At 37.2% G+C, this 14,905-nt stretch overlaps 2 protein-coding genes across 2 annotated transcripts in view; one reads left to right on the forward strand and one right to left on the reverse strand.

The window, feature by feature from the left end:
* LOC306981663 (ephrin-A5b-like) overlaps positions 1-14,905 on the reverse strand; it is a 276,183-nt gene that overhangs the window by 240,815 nt on the left and 20,463 nt on the right. The window lies entirely within an intron of this gene.
* LOC306981554 (protein bicaudal D homolog 1-like) overlaps positions 4,035-14,905 on the forward strand; it is a gene marked incomplete at its 5' end in the record, with an annotated part of 33,503 nt that continues 22,632 nt past the window's right edge. Inside the window, 3 exons of the mRNA XM_079581161.1 lie at positions 4,035-4,256; positions 11,097-11,309; positions 13,809-13,961. Of these exons, the coding sequence (XP_079437287.1) occupies positions 4,035-4,256; positions 11,097-11,309; positions 13,809-13,961 (588 nt within the window). The remainder of the gene's footprint in view (positions 4,257-11,096; positions 11,310-13,808; positions 13,962-14,905) is intronic.

A 14,905-nucleotide genomic window follows, 5' to 3' on the forward strand; every position in this document is an offset into this window, starting at 1 on the left:
CACACGGCCAATCGGGCATGGGAAACCACTTTGTATTATTTATTTCAGCGTCTGATTCAGGCGGATGTTTAAAGGGACATGTCGCGCATCCACTTTTGATACATTGTACGTTGTATTTAGAGAGTTAGCGCGGCGAGTTCGACGCTAACCCGGGTTTCGCCGAAGTCCAAAGCTTCAGTTCCATCTGTCGTGAGAAGACGGCTCTTTGAATGTGCGAAGGGGAAGCGCCTTGATGGTAAAATGTCCACGGCAGCGGCTGGAGAACTCCTTTATATAAAAGTAGCGAGATCTAATGGCTGCTTGTTTCTCATTCACGTAATACGAAGAGTGTCCCTTTAAAGCTGTAATAAAGATTGTTCACAAGTTTGACTCCCGTCTCGTCTTGTTGGTTCATGGTGCTGCATCACACACTGTGCAAAAATGTGTTTAATTACAGGGCTTAACCGCTTAACTCCCGCCTGAACCGAGAGCAGTATCTCCAGTTCAGCTTTACCCAAATCCTGTAGGTCCAGTGTGACGCTTCGTTTGAAAGCGAAGATCTACAAAACTATTCTGAATGGATATTTTTCCTCACGTAATCAGATTTTTTTTTCCAGCATTTTTGGGAGGTTTCAACTCATTTTTGTAACTTTTTCCTAATTTTTTTTGGCATTTTCTGTCACATTTTTGTCATTTTTTTTGTCTTTTTTGTGTCTTTTTTGTGTAATTTTTTGTCACATTTTAGTGATTTTTTAGTGATTTTTTGTCAAATTTTTGTCAAATTTGTATCATATTTTTTCGTAGTTTTTTGTCATTTTTGTCACATTTTAATCAAATTTTTTGTAATTTTTTGGTCTTTTTCGTGTCATTTTTCCGTCGATTTTTTGTCACATTTTTTGTCATTTTTTCGTATTTTTTGGTAATTTTTTTGTCATTTCTTGTCACATTTTTATCACATTATTTGTCATTTTTAAGTCATTTTTGTGTAATTTTTCCGTCAATTTTTTGTCACATTTTTGTAATTTTTTTGTAATTTTTTCCTAATTTGTTCCAATTTTTTGGTCGATTTGTTGTCACATTTTTTATCACATTTTTGTAATTTTTTGGTAATTTTTTGTAGTTTTTTTGTCACTTTTTGGTAATATTTTGTAGTTTTTTTGGTCACTTTTTGTCTCATTTTTTGACTTTTTTTCGTCCCATTTTTGTCATTTTTTCGTCAATTTTTCGTCACTTTTTTGTCAAACTTTTCTCACTTTTTTGTCACATTTCCATCATTGTTTTCGTCTCAGTTTTGTCACTATTTTCACAGCTTTTTTCCAGAAGCTTTTGGATTGGGGTAAAGCCAAACTGGAGAAAATGGGCTCGGTTCAGGTGGGAGACAAGGGGTTAAGTAAATCTACCTACCACCATTCTTTCATACTGTTTCCCAACCAGGGGTACTCGAGGACCTAGCAGGGGGTACTTGAAACTATTGCAGATTGAAGAAAAGGGGGGAATTGAACATAATTTTTTGTAGGAAAAGCTATATTTTTCAGTAAAATGTGTTGCCTTGGGAGAAATTTAGGTTTATTTTGACTTCAACATTGTCCTTTTTCTTACAAATACCACTTTTAAGCAACTACTTCGAAATAAACTGCAACACCCCTGAGGTAGGGGGTACACGGACGACCATTTAAAGGCCCAAGGGGTACACAAGACAATAAAGGTTGAGAACCACTGAGTCAGAGGGTGAAATCCCCATAAAGGCAGCATAGGTTCCTCTGGCGCCCTCTGCAGGTTTATGAAGGCACTCCACTCAGTTTAGTTACATTTAGATCGATTTGTTAGTCCTGATTTTATCCGAATCTAAACCTGGTGGGACTTGGATGATCAGATGGGTCTGTTTTATGAGATGGTGGTGTGAAGGTTTTGAAACTGGGCTGGTTTAAGGTTAAGTTGACACTTTTTTGGGTCCACTTGACTTTTGGGTCCACTTGACTTGAAAATTACACTGAATCCATGCACATTTTTGCACTGATTTGGCTTTTATAAGGCACCTGGTTTTAACCCCTTAACTCCCACCTGAACCGAGCATATTTTCTCCAGTTTGGCTTCACCCCAGTCCAAAAGCTGCTGGAAAAAATGGATGAAAAAGTGGCAAAAATGTCACAAGAAATTGACAAAAAAATGACGAAAAAATGACAAAAATGTGACAAAATGTTGCAAAAAACAAAACAAAAATATGATAAAAAATGGACAAAAAAATGACAAAAATGTGACAAAAATTTGACAAAAAATGACAAAAAAAATAACAAAAAATTGACAAAAAATGTTGCAAAAAAAGAGACAAAAATATGATAAAAATTTGACAAAAATGTGATGAAAAATTACCCAAAAAAATGACAAAGTTACAAAAATGAGTTGAATACCCAACAAAAAAATGATAGGAAAAAAACCTGATAACGTGAGGAAAAAGATCCTCTCAGTTCAGGCGGGAGTTAAGAGGTTAAACTCTTGATCGCGACTGTATTATATATATACACACATTATATACATATACTGTATATTTAAAAAATTCAATCAATAATTTTGACAAAATTTAAACGAAATAACTATATCATGATGTGGTGCATCATGATAAAACGATGGTCACATCCACATTAAATTCAATGGGACTAAACCACATTTCAAAGTCATACTTCATTAACCCCTTAACTCCCACCTGAACCGAGCACATTTTCTCCAATTTGGCTTTACCCCAATCCAAAAGCTTCTGGAAAAAAGGTGTGAAAATAGTGACAAGACTGAGACGAAAATGTGACAAAAAAGTGACGAAAAATTTACGAAAAATTGACGGAAAAAATTACAAATGTCACAAAAAATGTACACAAATTTGACCAAAAAATGACAAATTATGAAAAGGTGCCAAAAATGTCAAAAAAAACAAAAAATAGTGACAAAAAGTGAAGAAAAAAATTACAAAAACGTTACAAAAATGAGTTGAATACCCCCAAAGAATGTGATAAAAATGACAAAAATTTTTACAAAAAATCACACAAAAACTACAAAAATCTGATAAAAATTTGACAAAAATGTGACAAAAAGTGAAAAAAAAAAAAATGAAGAAAAAATATTACAAAACAGTTACAAAAATGAGTTGAATACCCCCCAAAAAATGTGATAAAAATCTGACAAAAAGTGACAAAAAAAATTACAAAAAATCACAAAAAATATTACAAAAATCTGATAAAAATTTGACAAAAAATTACGAAAAAATGACAAAAACGTGACAAAAAATTGACGGAAAAATGACACAAAAACGACAAAAAATGACAAAAATGTGACAAAAAAATGAAGAAAAAAAATTACAAAACAGTTGCAAAAATGAGTTGAATACCCCCAAAAAAAAATTATGGAAAAAAAAAATCTGAAAAAATCTGAAAAAGATCCATTTAGATGAGTTTTGTAGATCTTAACTTTCAAATGAGGTGTTACACTGGCCTACAGGATTTGGGTAAAGCTGAACTGGAGAAAATGCTCTCGGTTCAGGCGGGAGTTAGAGGTTAATAAAAAAGCATAAACCATTTCAGAGCTCATCTTATTTTGGGGATGTGAAAGTAGTCTTAGTAGTAGTAGTAGTAGTAGTAGTAGTAGTAGTAGTAGCAGTAGTAGTAGAATCACCCAAAACCACATGACCCACTTTTATTAAGCCCGATGTCCCAAACTATGACGAAACGGCCGGTCTGCGCGCTGGCCAGCAGGTGTCGCTGTGGCGGTGACGCGGCCCCAGTCTCCTCCACACCGGTGAATAAGCAAAAACACAGCGGAGGAAGATGCTCGTGGCTCGGCCGTCTCCAGACCGACGCCCCCGCCGCGCGCACTCCCAGCGCCACGGACACGCCACGGTGCCTCGCGCGCCTTTGTCCCCGGGCCCCACGCGCCGCCGCTGAGTCTCTTCCCTCCGCCGTCCACAGCATCAGGACCGGGGCAGGGCCACGCGCAGGGGGCCGGAGGAGCGGGAGGAGGGAGGAGGAGGAGGAGGTGCGGGGGGTGACAGGGGCGGTGGGGGGGGTGAGATGGCCGCGGGGGGTGCGGCGTGCGGCGGGGACACTCCGGAACAATGCCGCGCCGACGTGGAGCGCCTGACCCGGGAGCTCGCCGAGGCCAACCGGGAGAAGATCCGCGCGGCCGAGTGCGGGCTGGCGGTGCTGGAGGAGAACCACGGCCTGAAGCAGCGATGCGCAGAGCTGGAGGCCGAGCAGGAGGCGCTGAGGATGGAGCTGGACCAGCTGCAGGAGGTGGGTCTGGGTCTGGGTCTGGTCTGGGACAGGGAGCTGCTGCTGTTCCTGGCGCGCTCTGGACTCACCTCTGAAAGCCAGGGCGAGACAGAAACTTTTTCCTCACTGGCCACTGTGTCCAAAAAGCTATAGGCTGCTGGACACTTGGGGATTTTGAAAACTAGTTATAAATAAGTGTGTCTTTAAGGCGAGACACTGCAGGTGAATAGGGAAAAAATGTATATTAACAGATATCAATTTGAAACTGTTGCTGTCGATCACTGGCATAAATGTTAGAAAAAATGCATTGCAAGTTTTCTGTCATTTTATCTTTTCATATAAGAACAAGGTGTTTTATGCCTAAAAATGCCCCAAATTTCCCATCTTTTCGGCGACGAAATCTGAATAATGATAGAGCTACATTCAAATGTATTGTTTCATTTTATTAATAAATGAGTTGCCAAGACTTTCTCAGAGGGGATTTAGAATTTCTTGTTTAGTTTTAAAATAAGCTGTTTTTTAGTGGAAAAATGTGCAAAAATGTAATTCTCGCCTTTTTTTTTGACATTCAAAACTCAATAAATGGGGCTTAAGGGATTAAATAATAAAAAAATCCCTCTGAAAAAATCTTCCAAATATTGTACAGTCCGAGGCTGGAAAATTTAAAGTCTTTAGGTCCAACTGACGTGGACATAGTGTCGCCACAATGACAGAAAAATGTGTTTTGAGAAAAAGGCCCTTGAAATTGCATTCTCCCATATAAGTCTATGGGGGAACATTGAATCAGCGCAATATTTAAACATGTTTTTGTGAAGATTAGGCATGTTTTTTGTTTCCGGGTGAAAGCTTGTATGTTCAGAGACCAATTTGGCCCAAAACCTGAAAACTGAAATAATTGAGTTTTGCCTGTAGTGTCTCCCCTTAAGTGGGACAATTAAGGGTTTTAGTATTTTTAAACCTGAAAAATAAAACAGCCACTCTATCCAGCTTTCAATTATCTCAATTTATACAGCTCCAAACCCTTTGTCTACAAAATAATCTCACTCTAACTGTGGTGGTGCATCAAAAATAAGACATTTACTACAACACATGACATTCACTGCATGTTGTGGGTCATTCCGGTGCCTTTCGGTCCCAAAAAAACAGCCACAAAATGGCAATCACAACCAGTTGTTAAAAACTATTACATAACATTATTTAGATGTTTATAGTTTTGAAACAATTTCAACAATATTATTTAACAAAGAAAAAAGAAAATCAAAAAATCTAATCTTCATAAAAATGTATGTTTTATTTTACTGTTTTTAAGTTTTTGTCATTCCTGTTACCAAACTACAAAAACTCTCCACACATTAATGGTTCAGTCCAATGACATCACAATCAAGATGTTGTTACATTTAGAAGAGACTTTCCCACCATCTAAACCAATCAGTGACTCTCTCTCTCTCCAATATTTTACTCTATGAACTGTTTGGGGAAGGGAGGGGGGAGGGGGGGGGCAAATATCATCCATCTTTCCTGTTACCAATTTTTAATGTGTAAATCCAAGTATGTTTCTATTCTTATTTAATCAATATCTACAATAAATGTAGTTTCAGTGGGTACAGCATGTGCTTCTGTGCTAGTTAGCATTAGCTTTAGCATTAGCCTGCAATGGGCCACATGCACAGTTTCCCCACGTGACGTCTTCCTGGATAGTCAGCCAGACGCTGGACTTCCTGTCAGCGATCGTTTACGTTCACAATTAGCAGGTCCCCACACAAATAAAGAGAAGCTCAGGATCTGGTTGAGGACGAGTTACTGATGGAGTCACAGCAACGTGTTACAAACATCATGTTCGCTGTGAATCCTGCCCCAAAGGAAACGCCAGCTGTCGTAAAGGGCGGAGCTTTTATCTTAGAGCTAAAGGCTAGTGTTGAAAAATGATAATATAACATGTAAACAAGTAAATATTATTTAAACTACTAACAGGACGATTCTTTTTTGCGCAGGCTCGTTTGTACGCTGGTTTATTTTTTATTTTGAACCGTTATGAACACGGAGGTTTCCTCCAGTGAAGTCGTTACGTCTCACGTAATATTTTCTAACCTGCTCCAGCCACATCTTAACTTTTACTCGCTGTCCTTTACCAAATCTTAAGCAATTGGCTTGTTGCACAGTGCGGCTATGCTAGTTCCTCTGACCTGAAGGTGTGAGCGCCTGGACTTCCTGTCTTTATTCTTTTCCTGGAATAATAATCATATTTTCCAAAGATTATGTTGTGGGCGGTGAGTTCCCGGTAGATGATCATTTATTGAGTTCAAATCTTTATGTAACGAGTTCAGATTGGAGACACTTCATAAAGGATTGATAGTTTGTCTTGAAGCTAAAGGCTAACATGCTATAAAAAAATATATATATAAAGGCACTATTTCAAGTTGTGTAATGCATTAACCGTTTAACTCCCACCTGAACTGAGCACATTTTCTCGACGAAAACAATGATGGAAATGTGGCAAAATGTCACAAAAATGTCACAAGAAATTGACAAAAATGTGACAAAAATGTGATAAAATGTGACAAAAAAATGACAAAAATGTGACAAAAAAATTACAAAAATGTGACAAAAAAATTACAAAAAAATTACAAAAATGTGATGAAATGTGACAAAAATTTGACAAAAAATTTACGAAAAAATGACAAAAAAGTGAAAAAAATGATGGAAAAAAAAATGTGACGTGAGGAAAAAAGTTCCTCTCGGTTTAGGCTGGAGTTAAGAGGTTAAATTAGCCTTTAGCTTCAAGACAAACTCCCTGATCCTCACAAACATAAACGTCTCCTATATGGAAATATTTCTACCAGGAACTCACTGGTCTGAGCTCATCATAATGGAAATGAACACGAACAGGAAGTACTAGCGCCCACAGCTTCAGCTCAGAGGAACTAGCGTAGCCACATTGTGCAACAAGCCGATTGCTTCATTTCTGTGGGACCTGCTCATTTTTAATGGGAAGAGATAACGGACAGGAAGGACAGCGTCTGGCTGACTGTCCAGGCGGAAATCACGTGGGGTCACTGTGCATAGAGCACATTGGCAAACCTGTCACATTTTGTCATTCCTGTTACTATTCTGAGGAAGAGAGATAGGCAAAAATCAATTTAAAAAAATTAAAAGAGAGACTAATATGGCCCCCATACATCTTTCTACACCTAAACATATCCCAATTAAAAAATATCAAGAAAAATCATTTTTAAAACAACTTTTTTGGGGCGGTTTTTAAGCTGAAAAGGCACCGATTTTGCAGTATGACGCTTATACAACTGTATAGATGATAAACAAATGAAAACAGGCCAGGGTGAATGAGAGTGTGTGTGAGAGTGTGTGTGGGGGACAACGTATGCAAACTAGCTCACTGTCCCGACCAAATAAACAAATAAATAGCACTAAGAACTTCATTCAGAATGTTTGCACCCGCTCTGTCAACCAAACTGACTTTAATGATCACATGACTCTTAAAAATGTCCATCACTGGTGGTGCAGATCAGGAAACATGACGAGAAAGACGAATGCATAATCATAAAAAACCCCAATGCTGAATATTTTCTGTTTTCTGAACAGTCATAAAAGTACAGATGATTTCAGGTTTGCCTCGATTAAAGAGAGGTCCCTGTTTCTCACCTGCCCCCTGCTGGCCAGCCCTCACACCTGCGCAAGCAAACTGAGCAGCGCGGCCTGATGACATCATCACACCGTGCCGTTTGTTTTTATGTCAGGCAAAAGCATGAGCCACGGCACGAGAAATGCGAAGGGGAAATAATCCCAGCGCTGTGAAATAATGCAAGTCTGCTTTGCCAGAAAAAACTGAAAAAAAAAATTGAAAAAAAAATCGGAAAAAAAAATTGAAAAAAAAAATTGAAGAAAAAAATTGAAAAAAATAAATGAAAAAAAATTTGAAAAAAAAAAATTTGAAAAAAAACTGTGAAAAAAAAAATTGAAGAAACAAATTGAAAAAAAAAAAAAGGACAAAAAAAATGTGAAAAAAAAAACTGAAAAAAAAATTGAAAAACATTTTGATTTTTTTTTGGAAAAAATAAATAAATACAAATTTCCCCCCGATTATGCTAATTTCGTAATCGTTAAGTGTAATAATCGAAATCGTAATCGAATTTCAATTAATTGCACAGCCCTATGTGAAATTTCCAATGCCTAAAAGTTGAGGAAAAGGGCACACACAAAAAAAAATCCAGATTAAAATGTTTTTGGATGTTTCCTGGAGCTTCAGCCCTTTTTTTTTTTTTTACAACTTTATGAAAGAAAAACAGATTTAGTAAGAAAAGTTAAATCTCCAAAAGTTTAAACTGATCATTATTTGGAAGCGTCATGTTAATGTCTGAAAGTCCTTTGTACTGACCAACATCACACACATGTTTTTCAATACTGTCACCACCTTTGGACACGTTTATGAGAAAATATTGGACTTTAGTTTAGACAGAGAAGACACTGAACATTGTGACTGTTTTTCTTTCATGTCGATTGTCCCAAAGATATTAGTCAAAAACCAAGACAAAAGAAGTGCATTTTGGCCCCTACCATTACTGTCATGGAATTCCACCTCAATTTACCCTGTAGATCATTCAAACATGTGGATTTTCTAAGCGGGTAAAAAGGTGAGGTCGTAATAACACCGTAGGAGCACTTTAACGTCCGCACAGGAGTGTGACTCATCAGAAGTCCACACCGGCCCCTCACACGGCCTCTCGGGATCTCAAACCGTGTGCTACAGTTTCCTATTGACTCCTGACGCATTCGGCGCATCGCATTGTGCTTGTCACTGTGTCTGTGTGTGTGTGTGTGTCACTGTGTTCTTGTACTTACTACTTTGTGAGGACCCGTTTGCGTTTTTAACCAACAGAGTGAGGACATTTTTGTAAAGTGAGGACATATTGGGTGGTCCTCACTTGTTTGAAGGACTGTTTAAGGGGCAAGAATTGGGTTTAGGTTAAGTTTAGGATTAAGGTTAGGGTTAGGGTTCGGGGCCCTGTGTGTGTGTGCGTGCGTGTGTGTGTGTGTGTGTCACTGTGTGTAAGGGTGTGAGCTCTGATGTCACTGTGTGTGAGGTGTGATGAAAAATATATGAGTTCAGGCTAAAAATAGAAGCTTACTCCAGTCGGTCACATGACTGAGGAACAGACGAGGGCAGGGGAGTCACAATATTTACCAGCACGATTTTCACACAAAAAACTAATCACGATTTGTGATTTTTATTTTTTATTTTGTATGTTTGATTGAAATGCATAAACGGCTAACGTGATGAGTGAAAAAAGTCATGTTTCTTTTAGATTGTTAAACAGCATATTGCTCAAATGGCCCCACATTAAAACATTACACAATAATCTACTCTCAACAGATATTTGCTTTTATGTGGACAGCGCCCTCTTCTGGAGGAGTTTCCCCAACGTTCAGAGTACCTCTGGGGGACAGACACGTGATGGGACTCATTCTGGGATGGAATCACAGTGTGTCTATCGAAACACTTTAGAATCTGCTTTAAGGAATTCAGATAAACTTGTATCTGTTGCAGCTGAACGGCTGTAGCTCTTTCTCTCTCGAGACGTGAACATTGTTTAGCTCACGATCGGTTAATAACGTTTTTAGTTTGACTTGCGCGAGCCTGTAATGGCACCGCGAAGGCACAAGATCTGGCCCTCAGTGTTTTAGAGCTGATCAGAGAGACCGGGGCTGTGTCCGAAACCATCAAATTATAGCCACTAAACTCTAACACGAGCAACTAACTCCTTAACCTTTCATGGGGTCGACTGTTATATCTGTGCCGTTAGGGAACTAGAGCTTCAGCAGCATTTGCACAGTCCGTCTGTCCTTAAACAGGGGAAAGGGAAGTGACATCATCAACAGCTGTTTTTCTTCTTCTTTAAAGCCTGGAGGTATCTGCTCATTGTTCTAAAGACTGTGCAGACCTATTGTGACCAAAATGTTGAAAGTCTTGGCAGAAAAGCTCAGAAATGTCAACCATCCCGACTTAAAAGTTTGACAAAACAAAGCAACTACAGCAGATTTAGACCAGTCACCTCATTTAACTAGCCTGTTTGGACCACGTAACCAAATTTCCACCATCAAATGTGTAATCATAGTGCTCAAGACAGAGCGAGTCAAAACAAGACTTAAAAATAGTGCTCAAGACAGAGTGAACTAGTGCTCAAGACAGAGTGAAATAGTGCTCAAGACAGAGTGAAATAGTGCTCAAGACAGAGTGAAATAGTGCTCAAGACAGAGCGAAATAGTGCTCAAGACAGAGTGAAATAATGCTCAAGACAGAGCGAATCCAAACAAGACTTAAAAATGCATATAACTGAAAGTATTTTATCTACACTCTTGCCTCTTACTGTAATTGATTCATTATATGTTGATGTTTTTATTGATTGATTTGTTTTTCTTATATTTTATGCTGCTTTAATTGTGCTCTACAAACAAGGTCAAGCAGTAAGAAAGTTATGTTCCTGATGGCGTTTCCACCTCTGTCTCATTATTGAGTCTCAGAAGAAGTGCCAGTTGCATTTTGTGGCGCTGTAACCTTCCTCTGATTTTGATGTAAACACATAAATGAACACTCGATGAACAGCTGAGAGTCTGTACTTAAAGCACAGATCAATATTATAACTACAGTGTGATCCCTAACTGTTGTATGTTACATTGCTGGTCTAACATTACACTGGCTGTGAATGTGATGCATTAAAGACGATCCCTGAGGTGGTGACGCAGCAGTTCAGCCGCACAGTGAACGCTTTCATAAGAAAACAACATTGTAATGGACGTCATGTGAGCGCTGTCCTGAAGCAGGGGGTGTCTGCTGTCTGCTCTGTGCAGGCCTTCAGCCAGGCCTGCTCCACCCAGCGCCGCGTGGCCCAGGACGGCGAGAGCACGGAGCGGACCCTGCTGCAGGAGTCGGCCTCCACCGAAGCCTACTACACCAGCCGCCTCCTGGGGCTGCAGCTGGCGCTGAAGGAGCAGAGGGCGAGCGCCGTGGGGGACCAGGCCGAGAGGCAGCAGCTGAGGGAGAGTCTGCAGGAGCTGCGAGAGGTAAGGCCCCATAGAAACACACATTTCCCCCCCCATTTTGTCCAATTCTGTTCCCTCTGTTTTGATGGAATGTTAGTATATCTTTAGAAATTAAATATACCGTATTTTTCTCTGCATTTGTGGCATTAAAATATTGTGTTTGGGAGTTTAACCTCTTAGCACCCGCCTGAACTGTTCTGTCCTCTTTGGCCATTATATAGGTCTGTGAAACACCTCATTTGAAAGCTAAGACCCACAAAACTGATCTTTTTCCTCGCGTTGTTGCTGTGTTGTGTCACCTTTTTTATGTTTTTTTTTAGTTTAGAGCTTAGAGTTTTTGTCACATTTTTGTTGAATTTTTGTCACATTTTTGCTGAATTTTTGTCACATTTTTGCTGAATTTTTGTCACTTTTTTGCTGAATTTTTGTCACTTTTTTAAAGTTTTTGTCACTTTTTGGTTGAGTTTTTGTCACATTTTTGTTGAATTTTTGTCACATTTTTGGTTGAATTTTTGTCACATTTTTGCTGAATTTTTGTCACTTTTTTAAAGTTTTTGTCACTTTTTTGTTGAATTTTTGTCACTTTTTTGTTTAGTTTTTGTCACTTTTTGGTTGAATTTTTTGTCACATATTTGTTGATTTTTTGTCATTTTTTTGTTGAGTTTTTGTTGAATTTTTGTTGAGTTTTTGTCATTTTTTGTTAAGTTTTTGTCATTTTTTTGTTAAGTTTTTGTCACTTTTTGGTTGAATTTTTGTCACATTTTTGCTGAATTTTTGTCACATTTTTGTTGAATTTTTGTCACATTTTTTGTTGAATTTTTGTCACATTTTTGCTGAATTTTTGTCACTTTTTGGTTGAATTTTTTGTCATTTTTTTGTTTAGTTTTTGTCACATTTTTGTTGAGTTTTTGTCACATTAAAATATTGTATTTGGGAATTTAACCTCTTAGCACCCGCCTGAACCAAATGCATTCTGTCCTCTTTGGCTATTATATCGGTCTGTGTAACACCTCATTTGAAAGCTAAGACCCACAAAATTGATCTTTTTCCTCGCGTTGTTGCTGTGTTGTGTCACCTTTTTTATTTATTTTTTTAGTTTAGAGCTCAGAGTTTTTATAATTTTTTTGTTGAGTTTTTGTCACTTTTTTGTTGAATTTTTGTCACTTTTTGGTTTAATTTTTGTCACATTTTTGTTGAATTTTTGTCACTTTTTGGTTGAGTTTTTGTCACATTTTTGTTTAATTTTTGTCACATTTTTGTTTAATTTTTGTCACATTTTTGCTGAGTTTTTGTAATTTTTTAGTTGAGTTTTTGTCACATTTTCACTGAATTTTTGTCACATTTTTGCTGAATTTTTGTCACATTTTTGTCATTTTTTTGCTGAGTTTTTGTCACATTTTGGTTGAATTTTTGTCATTTTTTTGTTAAGTTTTTGTCACATTTTTGTTGAATTTTTGTTGAATTTTTGTCATTTTTTGTTGAATTTTTGTTGAATTTTTGTTGAATTTTTGTCATTTTTTGTTGAATTTTTGTCATTTTTTTGTTAAGTTTTTGTCACTTTTTGGTTGAATTTTTGTCACTTTTTGGTAGAATTTTTGTCACTTATTTGTAGAATTTTTGTCATTTTTTAATTGAGTTTTTGTCACATTTTTGTTGAGTTTTTGTCATTTTTTTGTTAAGTTTTTGTCACATTTTTGTTGAATTTTTGTCACATTTTTGCTGAGTTTTTGTCACATTTTTGTTGAATTTTTGTCACATTTTTGTTGAATTTTTGTCACATTTTTGTTGAATTTTTGTCACATTTTTGTTGAATTTTTGTCACTTTTTTGTTGAGTTTTTGTCACATTTTTGTTGAATTTTTGTCACATTTTTGTTGAGTTTTTGTCACATTTTTGTTGAATTTTTGTCAATTTTTGGTTGAATTTTTGTCACTTTTTTGCTGAATTTTTGTAATTTTTTTGTTAAGTTTTTGTCACTTTTTGGTTGAATTTTTGTCTCATTTTTGCTGAGTTTTTGTCACATTTTTTTTTAAAGTTTTTGTCACTTTTTTGTTGCGTTTACATCCTTGTTTTCTTCTCATTTTTTGTGGCTGTTTTGGTGCTTTTTCCCCAAGAAATTTTGTCACATTTTTGTTGAATTTTTGTAATTTTTTGGTTGAATTTTTGTCACATTTTTGTTGAATTTTTGTCACATTTTGTTGAGTTTTTGTCACATCTTTGTTGCGTTTACATCCTTGTTTTCTTCTCATTTTTTGTGGCTGTTTTGGTGCTTTTTTTCCCAAGAAGCTTTTTGATTAGGGTGAAGCCAAACTGGAGAAAATGGGATCCGTTCAGGTGGGAGTTAAGAAAGAGGGGGTATTCTGCTTTTTTCACCAGTCTATATCACACTACAATGATGACCAAACCTTCTGTTGGTCTGTAAATGCAGTAAATTAGAATAACTGCCTTGTATAAAATTGCTCCCCTGATGAGAGCTGTCGTGTGGTACTCTGGTTCTCACCCTGATGTCGTGTGTCCACAGCGGAGCCAGGCCCTGGAGCTGCAGCGGGGCCGCCTCACGCAGGAGCTGCAGGAGGGGAAGGAGCGCGAGGCTCGGCTGCTCCAGGACTACACCGAGCTGGAGGAGGAGAACATCTCTCTGCAGAAGCTGGTGTCTACGCTCAAACACAACCAGGTGGGTCCACAGTGGGAGGGAATATGTGTCTAAATAACAGTCCTGAAGGTGGTATATACATGAAATCTCTCACAGAGGTAGAAACAACTCAAGTACAGGAGATGAAATTGAGCCATACATTTCAGCTTTGTTGAGGAAGAGATGTTTGTTCTGTACGACTGAGAACCTGAACTACCAGAAATTTAGGATGAAAATGTGAGAAAAGTGTGAACACATTGACGAAAAAGTGACCAAAAAATTGACAAAAAAGTGAGAGAAATTTGACGAAAAATTGCGGGGGGAAAAGGACGAAAAAGTGATAAGAATTTGACAAAAAAAATGCGAATAATTTGACAAAAAAGTGACCAAAAAATTGACAAAAAAAAACGAAAAAGTGAGAAAAAAATGGATGAAAAAGTGACAAAAAATGTACGAAAAAATGACAAAAATTGAGAAAAAATGACAAAAAATTGAGAAAAAATTGACGAAAAATTGAGAAAAAATTGACGAAAAAGTGACAAAAAATGTACGAAAAAATGACAAAAGTTTACAAAAAAATGACAAAAAAGTGAGAAAAATTTGACGAAAAATTGAGAAAAAATGGACAAAAAAGTGACAAAAAATGTACGAAAAAATGACAAAAATTTACAAAAAAATGACAAAAAAGTGAGAAAAATTTGACGAAAAATGTACAAAAAATGACAAAAAATTGACAAAAATTTGACGAAAAATTGAGAAAAAATGGATGAAAAAGTGCTAAGAATTTGACAAAAAAATGACAAAAAAGTCACGCAAATTTGACAAAAACGAGACGACTGCCCAACAAAAAAAGTGATGAAAAAAAATCTGACGTGAGGAAAAAGATCAATTTAGTTTTGTAGGTCTTTCAAATGAGGCGTCACACTGGCCTACAGGATTTGGGTAAAGCTGAACTGGAGAAAATGCTCTCGGTTCAGGCGGGAGTT

The sequence above is a fragment of the Gobius niger genome (genome assembly GCF_951799975.1).
Source record: "Gobius niger genome assembly, chromosome: 22".
NCBI classification, from domain to species: domain Eukaryota; kingdom Metazoa; phylum Chordata; class Actinopteri; order Gobiiformes; family Gobiidae; genus Gobius; species Gobius niger.